The sequence below is a fragment of the Nuphar pumila genome, chromosome 4, assembly GCF_984573655.1.
Source record: "Nuphar pumila chromosome 4, dmNupPumi1.hap1.1, whole genome shotgun sequence".
NCBI lineage: Eukaryota > Viridiplantae > Streptophyta > Magnoliopsida > Nymphaeales > Nymphaeaceae > Nuphar > Nuphar pumila.
Window position 1 is genome coordinate 121,210,746 of NC_143252.1, and position 23,917 is coordinate 121,234,662.

General features: G+C 37.1%; 1 protein-coding gene across 1 annotated transcript in view; it reads left to right on the top strand.

Annotated features, from left to right (window-relative positions):
* The window catches only part of TPLATE (ARM repeat superfamily protein), a 61,572-nt gene that overhangs the window by 20,272 nt on the left and 17,383 nt on the right, over positions 1 to 23,917 (top strand). The window contains exons 5-6 of the mRNA XM_090003376.1: positions 14,585 to 14,707; positions 16,958 to 17,419. Of these exons, the coding sequence (XP_089859502.1) occupies positions 14,585 to 14,707; positions 16,958 to 17,419 (585 nt within the window). The remainder of the gene's footprint in view (positions 1 to 14,584; positions 14,708 to 16,957; positions 17,420 to 23,917) is intronic.

A 23,917-nucleotide genomic window follows, 5' to 3' on the forward strand; every position in this document is an offset into this window, starting at 1 on the left:
GATAATCTTTTGCTGCTTCTGAGTAGTCTTTGGGTTCTTGGACCTCCATCATTGTATGAAAATAAACCTAATAATCATGACTAAAAGCATTACAACTCACCCACCGGCCAATGAGATGCCTCTTTCTAGTGGATCTGCACATTTCAGTTGCTGGTTCTACCGGTTCCTGTTTTCCCGTATCACAGTTCGCCTCAATGTTAGCATGCTGATCCATATCCTGCTGGACAACACTGTTCGTCATTTCCTTTTCTCTTATATGATAAACCTGTCCAAATCTTTTATCATTGACAGTGGGTACACTTGCTGAAAAATTATTTCTCGCTGCATCATTTGGTTCACCTCTAAAAGAGGCTAGCCAGTGGTAGGAACCATCAACTCTTTCATGTTCCATGTCTATACAAGGGTCTGTTATCCCCAAAGTGGTCACCATGACTTTCTTGACAATGAACCTCGGCATCCTGCAACATGGGCATATTCATCCAATCATGCATATCATAATTATGGGAGGGTTTTTTCACATTGGAGTCTTTTTTTGTGAAGACAAAATTATGCTCATAAAAAAAATGTCTGAACACAATAATAAAACATTTTACCGGATTCCAACAACGATACCCTTTGTGTTCATCCTCATACCCAACAAACCTACATATTGATGCTTTAGGAAGAAATTTGTTACGTTGAGAATCATCAACGTGTACATAGCAGACACACCCCCAAACCTCTAATTCAGCCAGATAGGGATCCTTCATAAAAATAACCGAATAATGGGTTTGATTATCGATAATCTTCATCAGTAATCTATTTATAGTGTGAACAGCAGTATGAAAAGCCTCACTTCATAAGCCCAAACAAGCATGGCTCACGTGGATCATCATAATCACACTCTCAATGATGTATCGATGGTTTCTCTTGGCTATACCATTTTGTTCAGGAGTATGAGGGCATGATTTCTAATGTACTATGCCATGGATTTATAAGTATTCTTTAAAGGCATTAGAATTATATTCACCTCCTTCATCACTATGCAGGCGGTTAATGGATTGACCAAACTGTTTTTTGACAAACTCATGGAAATGACAAAATAGACCGAACACTTCAGATTTTTGCTTAATGAAAAAGATCCATGTGTGGCGAATGTACTAATCTATGAATGTCAGCTTGAAAAATAAGAGGCAATAGGAGTTGGGTCTCAAACATCAAGTAAACAATTTCAAAGGAAAAAGAAGGTCTTAACATAGATTCTTTGTCATCTTGTCATCAACTTTTTATTACAAAAGAAACAAGACACCAAACCAGAACTAACTAATGTTTGTAAAAAAGGATGACCACAATGTACCAGCCGACGATGCCAAAGGTCAATTGATGGGTTTGAAGGAGACTGTCTCAGAAAGAAGTAGCTGGAATTTCGGAGCATCTTTTATCACATATAGGTTCTCGTTTCTCTCTCTCTCTCAGCATACGTTTCCTTCGAATCCAGTCCCTTCACACTAACAGACGAAGGAGTAAAAACAACAAGAATTATTTTGTTGATAAAGTTGGGAAACAAACACAAGATTACATTTGAGGCCTGAAATGAGAAAAGTATTAGACAAAGTTAGGGGTTTAGGAACACTAGAAACATGAGTATTTCTTGTGTGAGTGATGGGGTGCACAGTTCCATCGGCTGTAATAATCTTACAATGGCCTGTGTAAATTTTGAGTTTAGAAATCTTACCCTCATCACCTGTAACATGATGCTGTCCCTGAATCCAAGATCCACGCTGGAAGGCTGCAGCCAAAGCTTCATGATTTCAATGTTGTTCATTACCAAACTGCAGTTGAGCATAATTGGCATTGTGTTCCACCTTCTTCGCTCCAGCCGCATAACTGGGCAAATCCCAACAATCAGTAGCAATATTGCCTCTTTTCTTACACAATTGACAAATAAGGCTTCCACGGTTTTGGTTCTGAAAATTTTGATGCTGTTGTTATGGCGAGGCAATCAATCTTCTTTTCCCTTGTCCATAGTTCCTGCCTCGGTCTGTAACTGTTCTGCCATCACCGACATCTACCTTGCCCCACATTAATATTGTGTACCTCGATAGGCTTATCCTGGTGATCATCACCACCTTTATGAATATGTGAGGCCTCAAATTGCAGTAAAATGGGTTGCAGTTTTTCATACGAAGGAAGATGTTTTTGGCACTCAAGGGATATAACCAGCGTGGAGTATTCTAGTCCAATCCCTACAAGGATTTGTTGGACCTTATCCAATCAAGGCCAGCTCATCGGTGACAGTTTTCATTTTGTTCATGTACTCCATGATTGATGATGAATTGTGTTTCATGTTAAAAAATTCAACTGCATTGCCCTGGATTCAGACCTTGGACAGAGCTCCCTCGTGCTCATTCCATCATCTATGCTGATAAGAACAACCTGCAAAAGAGCAGATAAAAGATATGCTACTAGCATCTTGTCCTGCCTAAGCCATTGGCGATATGCTTGATTGCGTGTGAGACCGCTTCCAATTTTCCCTTCCCCATCCTGTTTCTCTCTTAGGTATTCAACAGGCTTTAGATCAGAGTCATCTAGGTGTCCCATCGTATCCAGGCTTTCTATGAAAGGGGTAATCTAACGTTTCATATGAGATAGTTGGATGAAGTTAATTTCTCAGGGACAAGTGAAGAAAGAAGAGAGGGATTCATAGGAACAGTAGTAGGAAATTGAGCCATGAAAACTAATTGGGTGCAGAAAAATAGCACGACAACTATGTCACAAGGACTCGGCAAACCGAGTGCCGCACCCGCATCGACGCGACGCGGGTGCGTGTGTGGCACTTGGTGCGGTCAACGCACCAGGGTCATTTGTGTCCAATTTTTAGACTTAAAAAAAAATTCTGCCCTATGAAATATGCTGCGGAGGGGAGGATTAGGGAATTTTTTTTTGCCCTAATCCTCCCTTCCTCTCCTCCTGAAGCCGACGCCGATCAACCTCTGCCGGACCCCGTTGGCGCCGCCGACCGCTCCGGCCAACAGGGAGCGCAAGGAGGGGGCTCGACCCCTCCTCTGCACAAAGAGGGCGCAGGGAGGGGGCTCGGCCCCTCCCCTACAAACAGTGAGCACAGGGAGGGGGATCGACCCTTCCCCTGCACAAAGAAGGCGCAAGAAGGGGGCTCAACCCCTCCCATAATTGATTTTAATATAATTTTTTTTTGTGTTTTTAAGACAAAAATGATGGATGAAGGGAAAGGACTTGCATCATCCTCACCCCCACATGTGAGATCTGCTGCTAGTGTTGCTGATAGTTGTAGTGAGAGCGATGATGTGGGGCCACTATGGGTACATGTAGATAAGCTTGCAAAAACTGGAGAAGGAGGTGGTGGAAACAAGAGATTTCGATGCAAGCTCTGCGAAAGAGATTTTGTTGGGTCTTACACAAGAGTTAAGGCTCATTTGTTGAACATACCAGGACATGAAATTTCATGATGCAGAAGAGTTGATGAGGCAATGCGAAAACAATACAAGAAAATACATGAAGAATATGAGAAGAGGAAGACAATGAGTGATTCTTGTGCAATTAGTGTGACATTTTTAAGCCACCAAGAAGATGCTAAAAAAAAAGAAAAGTGAACGTAGGAGGTAGATGAACGATACAAGCATCATTCAATACATATGGAAGGGAGGAGATAAATATAAAAATAGCGAGGTATTTTTATTTTAGTTCACTCCCATTTAATGCAGCTAGAAATCCTTATTAGAAGGATTTAGTTACTTTTTTGACAAATTGTAATTTAAGTGGCTATGTACCTCTGAGCTTAGAAAAAATACGAACCACACTTCTTATAGAAGAGAGGGCAAATGTTGAGAGATCGCTAAAAATTAAAAAATATTCATGGGAGCAAAATGAAATTTCCATTGTTTCTGATATGTGGACAGATATTCAAGGGCGTCTACTAATCAATTTTATTGCTTTTTTGCTTAGTGACCCAATATTTTTGAAGGCAGTTGATGCATCGGGGAAATATAAAAATGCTGAGTATTTAAATGGGTTGTTTATAAAAGTAATAAAAGAAGTGAGTTATCAGAAAGTAGTACAAATCATCACAGACAATGCTCCAGTTTGTAAAAGTGCAACATTGAGTTTGGAGAGTGAGTATTCTCATATTTTTTGGACTTCTTGTGTAGCACACAACTTGAATTTGACCCTCAAGAGCATCTGCAACCCCAAAAAAGAAGAAAATTCACCAACATATGTTTTATGTTCATGGATTAAAGAATTATAAAAAAATGTCAAAAGCATTAGAAATTTTGTTGTCAACCATCATCATGCTAATGCTATATTTAATAGGCATTCTAACCTGAAATTGTTGAAGGTCATTGAAACACGTTTTGCGTCCATCGTTGTGATGGTGAAGATGATTAAGGAAGTGAAGAATGCTTTGGTTAACATGGTAACTGATGAAAATGGGACATTCTATCGTGCTGATGATGATGTCAAGGCTCAAGAAATTAAGAAATTTATTGTTGATGAGTTTTGGGACAGGGTCATATATTTTTTTCAATTTACTCAACCTATTTGGGAAATGCTGAGAGAAGTTGATAAGGATGAGCTCATGCTTCACAAAGTTTATGAAATGTGGGATAGTATGATTGAAAAAATATAAGTTGTAGTTTTCAAGCACGAAGGAAAAAATCCTGCGTCACACAAGAGTTTGAAAACACATTCTCTTAATCCAAAATATTATGCAAAAAAGTGGCTGGAAGGTGGTATTGGTCGTGTCCCTCCAAATTTAGACCCCGACCTTTCAAGACATAGAAATATGTGTATGACAAGACTTTATCCAGAATCACATATTCTAAATCAAGTCACACAAGAGTTTGAAAAATTTGTATCTTCGAGATTATATGGACAAGCATAACTCGTGAGAGAGGAGGATAATATAGATCCTATTACATGGTGGTCAACATTTGGATCAGAAACACTTATTCTTCAACGTCTTGCATTGAGATTGCTATCCCCGCTTGCTAGTTCATCATGTTGTGAAAGAAATTGGAGCATATATTTTCAAATCCACAATATGAAGAGAAACAAACTCACCAACAAACGTGTAGAGGATTTAGTATATGTTCATCCAAATCTTCGACTAATTTCGCGAATCAATGATGAATACATGTACTAATTTGCTCTCTTAGATATTTTACTATTTCTTAGTTTTTTCATTTAAATATACTTGTATTTAACATTTTCAAATTGAGTTTGTAATACAAACAAAGATCATCCAAATTTTGGTATGTAAACCCAAAAGAGTGACTTAGAGGGAGAGCATGATTTCAACATTACAAACATGGATTTATCTGAGCCCAACCTTCCTTCTACCGATTCATTTGATGACGAAGAAGAAAATTATTAGGATTCATTACCTCATCGTCATATACGTTGTGTAAGATATATTTTTGGTATGTAATTATGCATTTTTTGTTTCTTTTGTTAGTATACTATATAATTTACTTCTTTTTTGCTTTACTTATTTGATTGTTTTTATAATTGTGGTGTTAGTTTTTATGACGTAGAATAAAGTTGTAGATTATTAATTTGATTTATTGCATGCATGATGATGAATTGATTTGATGATATTGTGCTAATTATTTTTTATTTCATTAGTGTTAATGTTGTTAACTGTTAAAGCTTATATATATATATGCCGCACCCCGCACCCAAGTTTTTTGAAAGTGCCGCACCCCTGAACCCATGTGACAGCACGACAGGAAATAAACACGATGAGCAATTTTTTTTCGCTCGACTTAATCATGCTAGATGATCAGAAATCAAGAACACCTAGATCTGAAAGATCATATTAAGCTCAAATGTATATATATTATTATTATTTTTTGAAATGAGATCAAGTTTTGGGAAGGGATGTGCTATTTCTTTTTTACGTCAGATTTTGTTTTTTTTAATGCAGCAGGTAAATAGATTTTCGATGGTAAGGAAAAGGTAGATAAACAGGGAATAAAAATCACAAAAAGAAAAAAAGTAAGCAATTTTAAGTACAAAATGAGGGATCACATTTTTTTAAAAGGTTGATAAAACGTGAACAATAAAACTGAAATGTGGCCAAAGATAATAGGAAAGATGATCAACAATAACGTGAAAGACGATAAGCAAGAGAAAAGAAAAAAAGAAGCATGAATCAAGAAAGAAAAGGAGAAATGTAACGACCCCAACTTATCTTCTTGAAAAGTGATTGCTTATTTTTATTTTTTTTCAAAATAATTGTGGAAACCAAACCCAAGAATTCGGGGGCTCAGAAACTTAATAATTACCAAACCACAAGATATTATGCATTAAATCAACAAAGGAAATAACCAACTTTATTAATCAATAAAATGAATGTCAGGAAACATAAATAAATTATGTAACATAGAGCTATAGTGTCAATTACATCAGAAACATGCAAACTCGCAGGCTCCATGTGGCAGTCACCCCTATCACTGAGCTCCGGGTCCTGAAAAACATTTTGAAATATTGGGTAAGAACTAAAGATTCTTTGTACGAATTCCTTTAAAAATTCAAGCAGAAAGAAAAGAGCATAAACCAAATTCATGTGTAAATTTAGAAGAATATCATTACAACAATTTTATAATTAATTTACTATTTAAGCATTTAAAACAAGTAGCATGTAATAACAATTTTCATGTAAGACAAAATAAGTAAGAATGCATGAACTGATGCAAAACAGTGAAGATGCATGATTCAATGACATGCATGAATAAGCTATTAAATTATTTTCAGAGTTTTCTTTTGCTTGCAAGTCCCTATTAAATGAATAAAATTTTAGTTTCACTTTTCATTAAACCCGCGAATACTCAAAACGAGCACAATAATTTCCAAAGTCCAAGTTAGGTTACCTAACACACAATTTGTATTTTATTATTGGGTTCTATACTTATTTCTCAATCGATATAAGGAATCAACACAATCCATTGGAACATTAGAAATCATCTATCAGGGAAATCAACATCCACTGATGCCACTTTCTTGGTATACCAATACCAGCAACTGTGTCAACACCACCACCTCCAGGCAAAGTGACTGAAAACTCTCTAAAACCGTGGCCGGGATGTGAACTACTACATCGGGTTAAGGGGCACGAACGCACACGGAGTTTTAGTATTCTCATGGTTTCTCCAAAACCGCCATCCATGATTCACACACCCTGGAAGGGACATCCAGGGGGATAGTTAATTACACAGTTTGTCTCTTTTAACTTTTTAACAAAAATCAAGTTCTTTACACAAGAACCGTTTTGTAAATCAACATGCAAAACCCAACTCGAGACTTGGCCCGCTATCATTTTAACAGTGCAATTAAATTAGAAAACCCATATTTCTAGAACAAATTTTGCAATGTATAAAAACAAATTTTGGAGCAACACATGCTCCTGGCCCATATGGCCTGCAGTGGTTCACATCTAATCACAAATGCATTTTATGCAAAATCCTTAGTGAACATGCACACACAATTGTTTAAAACATGTCCACAATGCACACTTGATCACACACAACAAGAATGCACATATAAAATAATTTGCATGCACATGCGAATAGATGCTTGCAACATATAATATCATGATCCATTTTTATGCATAAGCTCTCAACATGCACATGATCATATTCATGCATACAATAGAATAAACTTTATAGTTTTCCATGCGTATGACATAAGCATTTGCAACAAGATAATTAAATGGATGCATATTCAATAGTACATACAACTCAGATATGAACATAACTACATTGTCCAGGAAATCATAACATACCAATCATTACCAATCTAATCAAAATCCATGTGTCACACCCCATAGAAATCAAATAAGATTGTACATGAGTCGAGTAGGGGCAAATCTGGTCCAAATTTTCCCCGACCAAGCTCTGATCGACAGGCCATGCCTATGGCGCAGCACATGCACAAGACATTATGCTGCCGCTGGGCATTGGCATGCTGTTGGCAGCATGTTTCTGCTACAAAAACATGTGGCAACATGATGTGGACAGCGGACTGTGTTGCACAAAAATGTGCAGCCCTGTCATGCCCTACAACAATCCACAAAACTCGTATGTATAACATTTTTTTTTCATCGTAGGGTGGACCCAAGAACAGTTTAATATTCAGCCAATCATGACAGCATAAAGAAAATATTTCAACATATTACTGACAAAGGTCGACAACCACGATTTCAAGTTGTTTCAATGCCAATCCATATGGCAGCATCAAACAGCTTTGATGTCAACAGAACATCAACAACCTGCTCATAATCCTCATAGAGGTCGATTTAAAGTACTCATGCCATAATAATAAAAAATTCAGGAAAATCAGCTCTAACGACAGTATTAACATATTTTTTTTGTTTCTTTTCCTTTAATAACAGCCAACTGATTTTTCGGTATAAAAATTTTTGGCCAGACTTCTCACAGTGAAAGTTCAGTGGTCAAGTCAGATTTGATTTCAAAACAAATCAGATCTGAGGATCAACACACTATGACAGTCGGACAAACATCAGATTTAATAAAAGCTGATTAGATCTGCTATCAACCGATGTTAAAACCAGAAACGAGTCCAAATAACCATCTATAATTAGTTTAGTAGTTCCTAAAAACAAAACAGAATTACAGCAGTTCATAAGTATATATTAAAAACAGTTTTGACCAGTCTAGCGGCATCAAATACAGATTTGATATTAAATAGTTAGTAGTTCTAAAAAAACAAACAGGATTGCAGCAATCCATATGTCGATATTAAACTGTTTTGACAAGCCTAACTGCATCAAATACAGATTTGATAACACATCTTTCATCAGTTCATAAACAGCATATTGAGACCTGCGACAGGCCTGGTTTGGATCAGATCTGATCCCAAACCAGCACCTCGATTGATCATCCAGATTCATGGCCGATCCTTATATATATTGGGCCCTACAACAGGTCTGGTTTGGATCAGATCTGATCCCAAACCAGAACCTCGATGGGTCATCCATATACATGGTCGGTCCACTAACACACACACACACACACACACACACACACACACACACACACACACACACACATATATATATATATAATCAACATGCTTTGCTAGGAAAAAGGAAATTAACTGATTAGAAATAGGGGGTTATACATGATTAAACAAGTAAAACGAGGGCATGCTTTCATCAAAATCAAATTACATGCAATCGTACATCAAGGCATGTGATTGAATATGTTTTAAAAATCTGGTTTATTATTTTTCCAGCTAGAATCTTCACATGAATCTGATTTAGAACTATTTCTCCCCGTTCGAATCAATAGTGGAACCCGTACCTTAGATTAGAAACAAAAAAAAGTCGTTGGACGATCGACACGGGAGATGGACTTCCTCCTCTCCTTCCTTTTTTTTTCTCTCTCCCATGAGTTTCACTCTCTCTCCTCTCTCTGCCTCTTTCTCCCTCTCTATCTAGAATATCGATTCTAGAGAGAGGGCAAAAAATCCAGCTCTTAAATAGACTTCTAGATTTTATTTTTTTATCCCCCCCCCTTTTTTTTTGTGTTATATCCTAATAGGATCCTCTAGAGGGTGACACCCCCTCTAGAGTCCTTATTCTATTGAGGATAGTAGAACTCTATCTCTCTTTAACTACCTCTCATTATCTATATGTATATCCTTATTTATTTATTTATTTATCTTTAACTACTTTTGGGATCTTTCTAGAGGGTGACGCCCCCTCTAGAATCTCCTTATTAGGTAGAGTTCTACAAATGTAAAACTCCACTCTAACTAGATAATTAAAATTCCGAAATTCATTAATTAATATATATTTATTAATTATTTAATATTTAAATTTTAAATAATAATTTTTAAGAATATTCCAGAGGGTGTCTCCCCCCTCTAGAAGTCCTCTCAACATGGAATTCTCGCTCAATTTAACCTTTAGATCAAATTTAAAGTTTTAAATTGGTTGAAGTTGGATTTCAGATCCGGATCAAAAATCCAAATCCATATCCAAAATCCATATGGATCTCAATCTTGACCAGATTCTAGTTAATATGGGTCTTGGATTGGGTCCAAATCTATATCAACTCGGATCAAATGGATCACATCGGATTTGATCCAATCCAAAAAATGATAAAAATAGAGGCGGGTCATTTTTGAAAAACGCGATTTTTGGGCCAACCTTTACCTGATTTTAGGAAAATGAAATATCAATGTTCTCAGAATTACGAGACACATCTAACAGTATACTTACCTGATTTTCGCCTGAATTTAACCCGAATTTTGCTTGATTTTCACTTGATTTTAAAGGTTAAAAACAAAAAGTTATCAAATGTTATTCGCCTTTTTTTGGTCTTGTTAGTGGGCCCTGGGCCATGCCCAGACCCAGCTGACGTCACCTATAATTGATGATATTTTCCATGATTTTTATCAACTTTATAATTTAAAACTATGAAAAAACACACGATATTACAAGAAAGAGAAAATATCAAGGTACGTGAATCAAGAATAGAAAGGAATAGAGATAAGGGAGGGAATTCCAATGTAGATCAGATCTGATTAACGTTACCTTACCTGGATGAAGATCCTTGCTCTGATACCGTGAAAGAAAGTGATTTCCTTGATTACCTGCAACAAGAAGGTGAGAAAGAGGAAGAAGTTGAAGATGCGAAGAATAGAGGGGCAGTCCACGATTTCTGTTATTGTTGCTGCAGAAATTATGAAGTTTAAAAAGGAGAAAAGAACGATCATGAGGTTCTTTGGAGCAATTAGTAGGGCCCATTGGGATTATACTTGGGGAAAGTAATGTTTGTGTTAAGTTGGAAATGTTTGCCAAATTATGAGAACCTTGTTTTTGTAGTCTTAATATTTGGACAATAGCCTGTCTGTATTACTTAGAATTCCTACCAGCCATCCTTGTGCATCACACTGCATGGACCCTTGTATTCTTAGTGCATGGAATGTCCGATATTTTTTAATATGCAATTTAAGTGTTTCTTCGACATCTATGGATACCTATGTCACATGGATAGATGCGGGAGCAGGACATGATGCAGGTATGCTTGGTATGATACGATAAATTTAAAAAATTAGCACACAGGGACGCAGTTGTAAACACACAAATGTATGTTCCTGTGTGTATGAATAAAACAACAATTCTAAATCACTATAATTAGGAACATCAAATAATGAAACTAAGTTGAAATTGAAGTGTAATGTAATTGGTGACATTTTAAAAGAAAAAGAACTCAAGTGAATACAAAATAGGTAAATAAGATCATAAAAGAAAATAGATAAAGTTAATGACACAATGTTGACTGTGTGAAGTTGGTTTGACTGTGTCCATGAAGTGTTGTGTTGTGTCGTGTCTGAGTGCCTTATCGTGTGGACACAGGATATACATGCTCAGTGGAGTGTTCATGTGATATAAATGGATGCTCTTTTTTTTAATTGAAACATGCTTTGTAGTTAAACTTGTCTAAAATTACATGCATCTTGATAGTTTAGTTTTGAAATCATAGTCATAGTTTTATGGAAAAAAAATGAGCAGATAATTATAGAAAAAAGTATTATTATTTTATCATTTTTTAGCCCATCATACATTTTGTTACTGGTTTGAATTTCCTGTCTCTTTGTATTTCAAAGTTTGAACATGTCTTACCCTGTGTGTATATCAGTATATGTGTGTGTGCACGCAAGCATGCACGCTCGCATGTTTGTGTCTGTGTATCCATATCTAGTTTTCTGTCTTAAATCTGTGTGTGCTCATTCATACACGTGTACCCACAGCAAGTTTTCTGTCTTAAATCCATTCATATCCATGTGCAGTACTAACACTTAAAATGAGTATCCTGGACCACTGGTAATCACTTTTTACTGGAATGAGTGTTTGGATGATTGTGGTTTTGTGATATGTAATCCTCTAGTCTGTTTATCATCCTGTTCTTGTTTACACTGTCATCATTGTCCCACTTAAAGTTGTCGTTGTCAATGTCACATCATCACAACCTTCTATTCCATCATCATCATCATTATCTTTTCATCATCATCATCATCATCTGTTTCTCTTTTTTCTTGTCATCTTCATCGTCATTGCTTGTGTCACTGGCTTCATCATCATGATGCCTTCTTCTTCACCATTATAATGAATGCATCTCACTTTCTCTTTCCATATCTCTTCCTATATTATGTCCCATCTCAGCTTCATAGCATTAGTTCGGTCACAGGGGGATGGATAGTAAAAGTTCCATTCCTCCAATCTTCCACCATCTTGTGGCCAGAAAAAACAGGCTACAAGGATTTCATGTGGTTCTTTTTAACTGGAATGGCTAGTGATCGCTTCTTTGCAATAAATACTCACCTACATGGCTGATAGTATTCCAAGATCATTGGGTCACTAATCATCATTGAAGGTCTGGCTCCAGTTATGAAATGGGTGGTTCAAGGTTTCAAATGGCTGGGCATTTGCTTCTAGAAGGATAAATAGGGACAGTTTTTGCTTTCAGCTAGATTCCTGGCAATTTTTTGCACGTTCCAGGTTCAAAGATTGGGTCACGAACCATTGGCTTGGTCATGGTGTTTGCCATGGGGTTCTCCAGCACCTTCCTAATGACTCAAAGATCAGTAAGTGGTAACTTTTGATGGTGAGCTCAGAGCTGGAGGTTGACTGATGAGGAGGATGATTATCTCTAGTAATGCTCAAGATCCAGGGCCTTTTGTGTCTAGTCATTCTATAGATCTCTCATCGAGCTACCTGTTCCCTCTTCCCTAAAAGGCCATTTATTCTGGACTTACCCAAGGGCTTCCACTTTTACTTGGATACTTGCCCTTGAGGGACCTTTAATCAGTCCCCTGTAGCAAGGGGATCTTCTTCTGGTCAGCCAGTGCTTGCTTTGCTACTTCAACAAGGAAGTTACATTTCATTTCCTTTTGCTGTCCTTTCTTCCACTTGGCTGAGGCACATAGCTTCAGCTGATCAGACAATTAATCAGTTCCACTGTCACTGATATTGGCATCAGCAATTTCTCGATGAGTGCTTTCTTAGAAAGTTTTTTTCCCTAAAAAGTGGCCTTTCTTGGGCCTAGCATTTGAAACAGAAATAATGAAAAATAAGAAAAGAATCGGTTTGGTATTATTTTTCCTTTAAAAAATATAAAGAAAATTTAAAATAAGTTTTAAAATCTAGAAATAAAGGTTAATAAAAAGAATATAAAAATAAAAAATAAGGATATAATTAAATATTAAAACTAAAAAATAAAAAATAAGAGATCTTTTAATAATATAATAATATGTTCATTATAGCGATTTTTGCCAATATTATGATGTTTTTCATTTTTTTCCCTTTAAAAGACTTCTAAAATGTGTTATTTTCAGAAAAGGGCTGATAGAGGTGTCTATGATTGCAAATTTATTGCCAGACATTGGATCCATCTTATTGGTCACTTGAATTAATGCAAAAGGGAAAATGTGGTGCCTCATATGGAAATCATGCTGATAGTTGGCTTGGTGGAGTGTTCACAAGTGCACAATTCTTGGCATTTTGCTGCCACTGCAAGCAATTATAAGGCCATCTGTTGTCACATCAAGCATTCTAGGTGGCACCTAGAATGGAGAATATCATTGTGATTGCCTTAGATTGTTTTCATCTATGTATTTTTGCTTGCACCTGCGACCTGTCACCATCAGTGCGAATAGCAATATGAATAAATTAATTGTTCTGTCAAAAAGAAGTTTAAAGAGAACTTCATGTTGGTGGTCCCTTGTATAAGATGGTGTGACTGTAACGAGATATTGCGGAAATATAAAGAGTGCATACAAGCACTTACAACAATGAATAAAAGAGACAATATCACAAGTCCACAAAGGGACAATACAAGCACAAGCCTTTAAGAAGGCAACAATATAAAAAGCCTCTTATTGAGAAGAGAGAAAGCTCTCAAGAATAAAAATACACAAGGGGTTCACCCCTATTTATACAAGAGGGAGAGGAGAAAAAGGAGGGCCAAAAGGCCTCAAAAGAAGAGCCAAAAGGGGGCTCCCATGGAGTCGTTGGGAGCCCCCAACGGTCACATTTGTGACCGTTGGGGGCTCCAACGACTCTATGGTTGGAGCCCCTTTTTGGTTCTAAAAAATACAAAAATAAAAACTAAAAAATAAATAAATAAATTTACATTTAAACAAAATAGTTGTTTTCTAAAACAACTATGTAAAATTACAAAAATACCCCTATCGGGTATTGATGTAATATATATATATATATATATATATATATATATATATATATATATATATATATATATATATATATATGAGGTACATTTTAACAGTGACATGCAAGATCCTGAGCCTTGCTGTTTTCATAGAAAATGAGGCTATAATTACCATAAAAATCAAGCTGGTTAGCAGGAACTTAGAGTTCACTTGTTTGAATTGATGGAATATGATCATTTCATATACTTCCATTGCTACCTTTCACTATATATATTAGTCAAAGTTTTGTTGGAGGCGTTATTACAGCCTATTTGCTCTCCTCTTGAAAGAACAAACTAGTATAGAATGTAATAAGTAGCATTTGCAGGTTCTGAATTTGACTGACCTGGAGCTTAACAGAGTAGATATTCGAGTCGGTTTATCAGGTGCCTTGCATTTTATGGATGGTTCTCCTCAAGCAGTGAGGCAATTGCATCATCTTGTTTCTCAGGTTTGTACATTAATGGTTTCAGTTATTTATATTATATAATCCAGGTGGCCTCACTTTCATTGTATGGTGTTTTTTTGGCCTTGCATACAATGAAGTGTGCTTTATAACTTCAAATATATTGGTCCTTGAGGGATCAAAATTATAATTTTAAATTGGTAATGTCACACCTTTTCCTTTTGATAAAATTGGATGGATTTATATTATTCAGCAAACTTCCACTTGTTTTCAGCAAGTTCCATGGGTATGTTGGGAAGAAATTGTAGTTAGAAAGATAAAGGGGAAATGGGTACCATGCTGTCATATTCTGATTTATCACCATATACTTGTTTAAATGTATGCCATGTGTCTTAGAAAGTTGTCTTAATTGCTAGTAGGACTTACTAGTGAAGATATGGAAACTGGGTTCCATACTAAAATAGTGGTTGCCTCTTGTGGTTTAATTTCTTAAGTAAGAATCTATAGAGTTTTGCTTCATATCATGTTTAAAAAATCCACATCACTGCAATGTTTATTTCCCTAATTTTTGTCGAAAAAACACTAGTGACTAGTTTTAAAATCTGGGGATATTTCAGCCACTTATATTCGCTACTGTTGGTGTGGTCAATTTTCATGGTATAATTTATAAATAATTGTTTTATTAAGAAATTTTAGTATCTAAAAAGGTAAAACTAAAGTATATAGATCAATAAAAGTATGATTAATTTTTTCTATAACAGCACAAAACTCAATAGAGAAGCATTAAAATTTTGGAAAAGGGAAAATTAATATTCACTGGAAATTAAAAAATTAAGATATCATGGTACTTGTAAAAGAGTTTAAAATGGTGGTATTTGCAAAATACATTGATATTTTGCTAAAATATTGTCATTTGACCAAATATTGCATAATATTTTTTGTTGGGCAATGCTGTTATCTGTGAGTATTATTATGTCCTAATAAATCAACTTTTATCATGGCCATCATCTCACACAGACACTCAATTTGCTCCCCCCCCCCCCCCCCCCCCCCCTACCCGTGTCGACACACGTGTCCCCACGTCGGCATCTGGACACACCATTTTACCCTCTGTACATACAAGTTTGTATTCAGTTTATAATTTATAATTATATTTTCAGTTTATTTTCAGTATATAATATATATTTTAGATATAGCATATATATTTAGATTATATTCAGTTCATCTTGAATTTGTTTTGTATTTATGTGATATTTAATATCTATCTATATATATAGTGTCCCCATACCCACATTTTTTTAAATTTCTGTGTCGTACCCTCCATACCTGCACCCATACCTATGTTGCATAGCATGGGCATTATTGCTTCCAAGTTCCAACAATAGAATTCAAGAGATATGGTAAACAATCTGCTTCATGGATACACTTCTAAAATAGACCTTTCTGCAGCAATTGTATTGGAGACTTTGTTTAATGTGTGTGTGTGCACCAAAAAATTTGTCAGTAATTAGTAGTATTTTATCACTTATGCAGTGTTAAGTAAATCTGAACATGTGGTTTGATTTATGATGTTTCATTTACTTTAGGACATACCTGAACTAATGATTTTAAATATTAAAAAGCATTATGAATAAGGATAAAAATGAATAGTCCAGATTGCACCAAAGTGCAACTATAAAAGAGAATGCCTTTTATATCCAAATTCTTACACTAAACACATGATTTGTACTAAATGAACCATGTTAAATCCATCCATATGGTCCAATCAACTTGAAAATGCATGAATAGGTGAAATTGAAATCATTGGTACAGTATGAACATCCATATCAGAGTCATCCCTGCATATCTATAGGCATTTGTGCAACAGAGACCTTGTCAATACATGCAGTTACTTGATCCATGCTTGATCAGGTTTTTGTTGTAAGGAAACCAATCATTTAATCATTTTTGCATTCATAATGTCCTCTTTTTAGTAGAATAACTTTAAAGATGAGTTTTCTTAAGGGAATTTCTGTAACTGGCAAAGCAGAACATACCAAAACCAAGTCGAAGCTTTCAAACTCAGAATGAAGGTTAAAATTGTTTCTATATTGTCATGTTTCTATCAGTTTGTGATTGTTTCTTGCAGAATGTGATTGTTACTTTGGCCTGGAAGAATGCCTTCAATGAAAGTCTCCTATTTTACTGGTCTAAAAAAGTAAATCCAATTTTGGGAATTCATGTTTCTCTTTCATGAGATACGAGTTGTATCCAAACATGGTGGTTAATTACTGAACTGTGCTTCATCTTGTATAGGATCCAGTCCTCTGCAGTGTAACTGTTGGTGTCTCGCACTTTGAGCGGTGTGCTCTCTTGGTCCAGGTATTATACTATCCCTTTCATGGAAGTGGAGGTGCAGGAGACTATGGTGATGGTGACTATGGGGAAGAGGACCCTTCCCAAATCATGAGGCAGAAGAGGACTTTAAAGCCAGAGATTGGAGAACCAGTTATTTTGCGGTGTCAGCCATACAAGATTCCTTTGACAGAGCTCATGTTACCTCATAAATGTTCTCCTGTTGAATATTTCCGCTTATGGCCAAGTTTACCTGCTATACTAGAGTATTCAGGTGGATACACATATGAAGGAAGCGGTTTTAAGGCCACTGCTGCTTTACAAAGTGGAACTCCCCCTTTTCTTCGTGGACTACGTTCACTTTCTTCTAAGCCCTTCCATCAAGTTTGTTCACATGTTCTCAGAACCGTTGCAGGATTTCAAGTAAGAGAAACACTTGTCCTTAGTTTGTGATCTGTCTTTGATCCTTCAATTTGAAAATTTCTGTCATTTGCTATATAGCTTTTTAGTGGTTCCCTTTATTCTGTAAATCCATATCTCTTACTGATTTATTGTCGTCTGGCTGATTTGACTTTAGGACTTGGTTCCTAGTTTCTGAATACTGCTTTGGTCTTCCATCTTATTATAAGGTAGCAACAACCCCACACAGCAAAGGCCTGTGGTGATGAATTTCTAACTCTCCGGTGGATATGTGCATAGGATATTAACCTCAATGTGAGGAGATGAAGAAGAAAACAGATGATGATATTTAATATAGACAGGAACTTACTTTGGGATCTTTTTATATTTTGATTGCCCTGGTTTTTGCTAGGTGTCTGTTTGAAGTTTAGACTTCAAACTTTTATCTAATTGAAGTCATGGTTATAGTTGCCTTAATTTGTAGATGGTCATGGGCTTTGTCTTACATGGAGACGAAGCATAGGGACATTGTGGGGACAAATTCCACTGCCAGTCTGACCTGTTAAGGCCAGACCATAGTTACTGAATCCCTGCTTCAGGCTGCAACGACCCATGACCCTATGTTCTGGGCATACCAGGGTCCTCTTTTGGTCAATGTTCGTAGTCCAGTGTAGTACGGCCTTGTTCCTTAGTAAAGCCATGACACTGGTGCCCATGGACCAGATGTTGGCTCAGGCCCATCTACTGGGTTCAATATGCTTAAGTGATCTGGTTTGGTAGTATTTGAATCCCACGTTTGTCCATATGAGGTATCCTTGGCCCAGAACAGCATCTTAGTCATATTTAAATTGCGAAACAAATAAAAAGAGTTGAATCTGCCAAATTATGTCTGTCCATTTTTTCTCAATCAGATCCAGATCAAGATATCCCCAAGCACATTCCTTTTAACCTTTGACAGATACAGGTGAGAACTCCTCAAGGTCCGAGACTCTCCATGAACTAACCTGTATGTAGGACCTACAGTTTTCCATTGTAGGGGAGTCTTACATCTTCTTGAAAATCCTTAGGCTAGATACATTCATTACAAATGTTAGTAGACTGCAGTTCTTGGCATGACATTCTCATTCTTCCTATGTCTTTTTCAGTCTTATTATTTGTGGATGCATACTATTATTTCCTGATGTTAATAATTCCAACAAAAACAGCTCAAATAATCGATGTCAAACGAGATAGCTTCATGGTTGGGTCACACTATCATAATTGAAAGATCTCGGGTTCAAACCCCACTGGGGTTGCCTATAAAAAAGAAAATAAAAAACGGCTCAAATATTAATACAAGGTGAAAGGTCCTCTCTCTCTCACCCTATATGTGTGTGTTGGTGTAAAAAGTGGTCTACAATCCACTTTTCTATTACCACAACCAAAATATACATCCAAGATGAGTGTTCATTCACGTCCTGTCCAAAACAGGCTCATTACATGGTTCACCTTAAGAGAGAAATATGAATCACTGATCCTTAAATCAGGTGGGTCTTTATGTGTATGTATATTGCAATCTGTTGGTACTTATATTTTTTTTGTTGCTCACTTAGTGTCTTTTTATATTGAAACTTCAATCGATTCACATTATTAACATTCTTTCTTATGGTTGAAAAACTTTATCCATGATTTTATACTTTCCATTTTCCCCCTTTTGGCCAAAGCTTATACAGATTTTGACTATGGAAACTTGATGACAAACTTCCGCATCTTCATCTGAAACCTATCTGATATAATTTCTGAGCTTGGGAGACTATCTAGCTTTTTGTTACTACAGTTTTCAGGTATAATCTAATCACCTTGCAGTCTCTCCGCCTCATTGTGGCAATCGGTTTCAACCATGGGTAGAGCCACATTGGGCCTAGTGTGGGAAAGTGCCCACCCTGACCCTAAAATCATCTAATAGAGGGGTTCAGACTGCCCACTTTGACCCGAAATATGTGCGAAAGCCACCCCCCCCCCCCGAAATGAAATAACAAAAAATATAGAAACCACAATACAAGAGGTTATAAGCCAAGATCACAAGCCACTGAGGGCAATACAAGAACCAATATAGGAAATACAAACAGCCACTATGGGCAATACAGTGCACTAAGTCACAAGAGCAAGCACAACAATCATAAAAAATAAATATATTTCATTCATAATAAAGCTCTCAAAGGAGTGAGCTTACAATGGAGAATCATCCCCTATTTATAAACTTAAAGCAGCCAGTTCTAGCTGTTGGGCATGTTAGTTTTGGATCATGGATCCGACCCGCACCACATTCCAAGGATCCATCTTGGGATGCGTGGGCGGTGGCATGTTTGTAATTTACTTTTATTTATTGTGTAATGTCATACCCTGTACAACACTTATAAATAATAAGTAAAAGAGGGAAAACCCTATTGCCGCCGACTTCTCTCTTCTATCTCCTCTCTCTTTACCTCACCTTTAACACTTGCAGGTCGACATTTCTGACATGGTATCAGAGCACAGGCGCGGCGCCAATCATCTAGAAGACCTATAAGGACCAGCACGTGCGTCAAAGGACGTAGGCTTTATTTCTGTCTTGTTTCCTTTAATCAAATTTCTTTATTTCTCATTTTCTTAATCTGATTTCACGTCATTCTAGTTTCCCTTTTTGATTCTTCTCATTCTCAATATTTCTGGTACGCACGTCTTAACATCCTGTTTCAGTCTGCCGAGTTTTTGTTTTTCTCTCAAAAATATTTCTGATCCTTTCTTTTATTTCTGGTTCGCACGTTACTATTCATCTGTGTAACGTGTGTGCTAATATTGTTTTCAGCACACAACATTGCTGTTTCCTTTTCTCTGAGTAACGTGTGTGCTGATATCATTTTCAGCACACAACAACATTGCTGTTTCCTTTTCTCTGTGTAACGTGTGTGCTGGTATTATTTTCAGCATACAACAACATTGCTGTTTCCTTTTCTCTGTATAACGTGTGTGCTGATATTATTTTCAGCACACAGCAACATTGCTGTTTCTTTTTCTCTGTGTAACGTGTGTGCTGATATTATTTTCAGCACACATCAATTGCTGTTTACTCTTCAATACACTGTTAGAACAGTTTGGCTTCTCATTCTTCATATAATCCATGGATTCCAAGTTGAACCCTAGTTTTCTTACTCACCTCATGACCCACAAGTTATCTCATGATAACTACTTACTTTGGAAACGTCAGATTGTGCCTTTTATTCGCAGTCATGGTCTTTATGGGCATCTAGATGGGCGATCACCCGCTTCACCTACACATATCATGCAAGAAATAACAGGTGAAGATGGGAAGGTGAGTCAACTTCGAACCACCAATCCTGCTTATGACATATGGGTACAACGGGATCAGACATTAGTTGCGTACATAACTTCCACACTTTCTGATCGTGTTTTATAAACTATTTCTGATGATCAATCTGCTGCCGAGTTGTGGAATGGACTAACTCATTCTTTTTCTCAAGTTTCTGAATCTCGGGCTTTGCAACTCAAGTGGCAATTCCAATCCATGCGAAAAGGAAACAAATCTATTACAGAGTTCATGGGGGATGACAGGGTTATTACAGATCAGTTAGCTGCCATTGGAAGTCCTGTATCAGATAAGGACATGATACAACATGTATTAGGTAGCCTTGGACCTGAATATCGCATGTTTTGCACAACACTCCAGGTTGTCTCAGTTCTTCCATGTTTTGATGATCTTCAATCTAAGCTTTTGCAATATGAGGTCAGTTTAAATCAGGAACACGCGTCAGATGATACTCATCCTATGATGATGGCACGTATGCCTATTCAAACATGAGTTTCATTTACTCCTCCTCGTCCCAATGGAACAACTATAAACAAAGGAGGATTACTACCTACACCAGGTGGAGGAGGCCTTGGCTCAGGCAGTGTACCACGAGGGGGATGTGTTCCTACTTGTTTTCTATGCAATAAGCGGGGACATGTGAAAGCAAATTGCTGGTACAATCCTCAGAACCGGAACAAAATAGGGAGGCCAGGGCAGAGGGCAACTCAAACGTTTGCACGCACTCCTCAGGGACAAGTTCTTCTACAGGACGTACAAAATATCCTTATGACTACTTTCAATCAGATGAACTTGCGCCAAAATAATGAAAGTATATGGTATATTGATTCAGGGGCAGCAACACATGTTACTTCTGATGCAGATAAATTTTCTCACTTGACTCCTTACACTGGAAATGACACTATAGTCATAGGAGATGGATCTCACCACCCAATCTCTCACACTGGAAATGTCTCCCTTTCTTTGCCTGAATCTCAATTACCCTTGTCAAATGTCTTACTCACACCTGCTATTCAAAAGAATATTCTATCTGTGTCTAAATTAGTTGATGAAACAAATTCTTCCGTTGAATTTACTCCTTCTGTTTATCTTAAGGATCTTCACACCAAGAAGACGCTCGCTAAAGGTGAACGGCGCGGGAACATGTACGTCTTTGAAGAATCTCATGTGCCTTTGAAGACATCGTCTTCCGTAGCCGTGGCTTCTTCAGCTCCTTCCTTTCCAACATTTTTGAGTCGATCCACAGATTATAGTTCTTCATCTAGAGTCTTGAAACTTAATAAGCCAGACTTATGGCATCTTCGTTTGGGTCATTGTAGTCAAGTTTTTCTTGACAAGTTGTCTGCTAAAGGTCTAATACCCGCAGTCAGTTTAGAGTCAAAATGTCCAAGTTGTCATTTATGCAAAAGTCATGTACTTCCTTTTCATAGTATCAATAAAAGAGCAACAAAGCCTTTTGAGATTATATGCTCAGATGTTTGGGGTCCTACGCCCATTGCCTCTCTTTCTGGATCTCGATACTATGTACTCTTTCTTGATTCTTACACTCGATTTAGTTGGATTTACTTCATGAAAAACAAACATGAAGTTTTCAAGTTGTTCAAACAGTTTCATGCACTAGTTCAAAACCAATTCAATACCAATGTTGTATATTTCCAGTGTGATGGGGGGGAGAATACATATCCCATGATTTTAGTGAATATTTGAAGGAGCATGGCATTACACGTAGCATTTCTTGCCCTCATACCCCTCAACAAAATGGAGTAGCTGAGAGAAAACACAGGCATATTGTTGAGACAGCCTTGAGCATGATGCACACTGTGGGTATTCCCTTCTCTCTTTGGACCGAAGCTTTCCATACAGCTGTTTACGTTATCAACAGGTTGCCCATGACCATCCTTGAAGATAATTCTCCGTATTTTGTTCTTTATAATTGTCATCCATCATATGAAGAACTACATCCTTTTGGTTGTGTATGTTATGTTCACATTGATCATTCATTGAGAAATAAGTTTCAAGACAGAGCTGTACAGTGCAAGTTTCTTGGGTATGCAGATGACTATAAGGGATACAGGTGTTATGATCCTCGTACAGGCAAAATTCGGGTATCTAGAAATGTTGTTTTTTATGATGAAAATTTTGACACTCTGGGTTCGTCTTCCACAGATGCACAGGACAGTTATGATCCTTGGCTCAGTGACTCACTTTTATATGACTCGTTGCCTTATGAGGATTCATCTTCATTGACAGACAATGAACCCTATACTTCCGATGTGGAACCGCATATGAAAGACATTCCTCCTACAACAACATCCTCACGTTTTTCTGGTCTTGTTTATTCTCGTAGAGCTCATCCATTCAATGATGAGACTCCTCTACGACGTTCCACTCGGATTAGACATCCTATAGATCGCTGGGTAAGTTATAGCCATTTCTCTTTGGATTTTCAAACATTTCTAACCAGAGCGTCCAAAGAAACAGAACCTTCCTCTTTTCATGAGGCTTTACATTCCCGTGCCTGGGTAGAGGCGATGAATGAGGAAATGGAAGCATTACATGAATGCAATACATGAGAAATTGTACCAAGGCCAGATAACAAGAATGTTGTAGGATCCAAATGGGTGTACAAGATCAAGCATAAACCGGATGGCAGTGTTGAGCGCTATAAGGCTCGTCTGGTCGCACGAGGCTTCACACAACAGTATGGGCAGGACTACGATGAAACGTTCAGCCCAGTAGTAAAATTGGGCACCGTCAGGATTATCATTGCATTGGCGTTACAACATGGATGGTCACTCAGTCAACCTGATGTTAAAAATGCTTTTCTACATGGTGAACTAAAGAAAGAAGTTTACATGGAGCAACCACCTGGTTATAGTATGCATGATTCATCCAATTGGGTATGTAAACTTCGACGCTCTCTTTATGGCTTGAAACAAGCTTCTCGATCTTGGTTTGAGAGTTTTTCCACGGAGATCCAGCATCATGGGTTCACTAAAAGTGTTCTAGATCATTCATTGTTCATATTCAAAAGTGATTCAGTTATTGTTTGGGTACTTATATATGTTGATGACATCATTATTACCGGGAATGATGAGGTTCACATATCTTGGGTTAAGTCTATGTTGATGGCTAAATTCAAGTTGAAAGACTTGGGTCCCTTGCGATATTTTTTG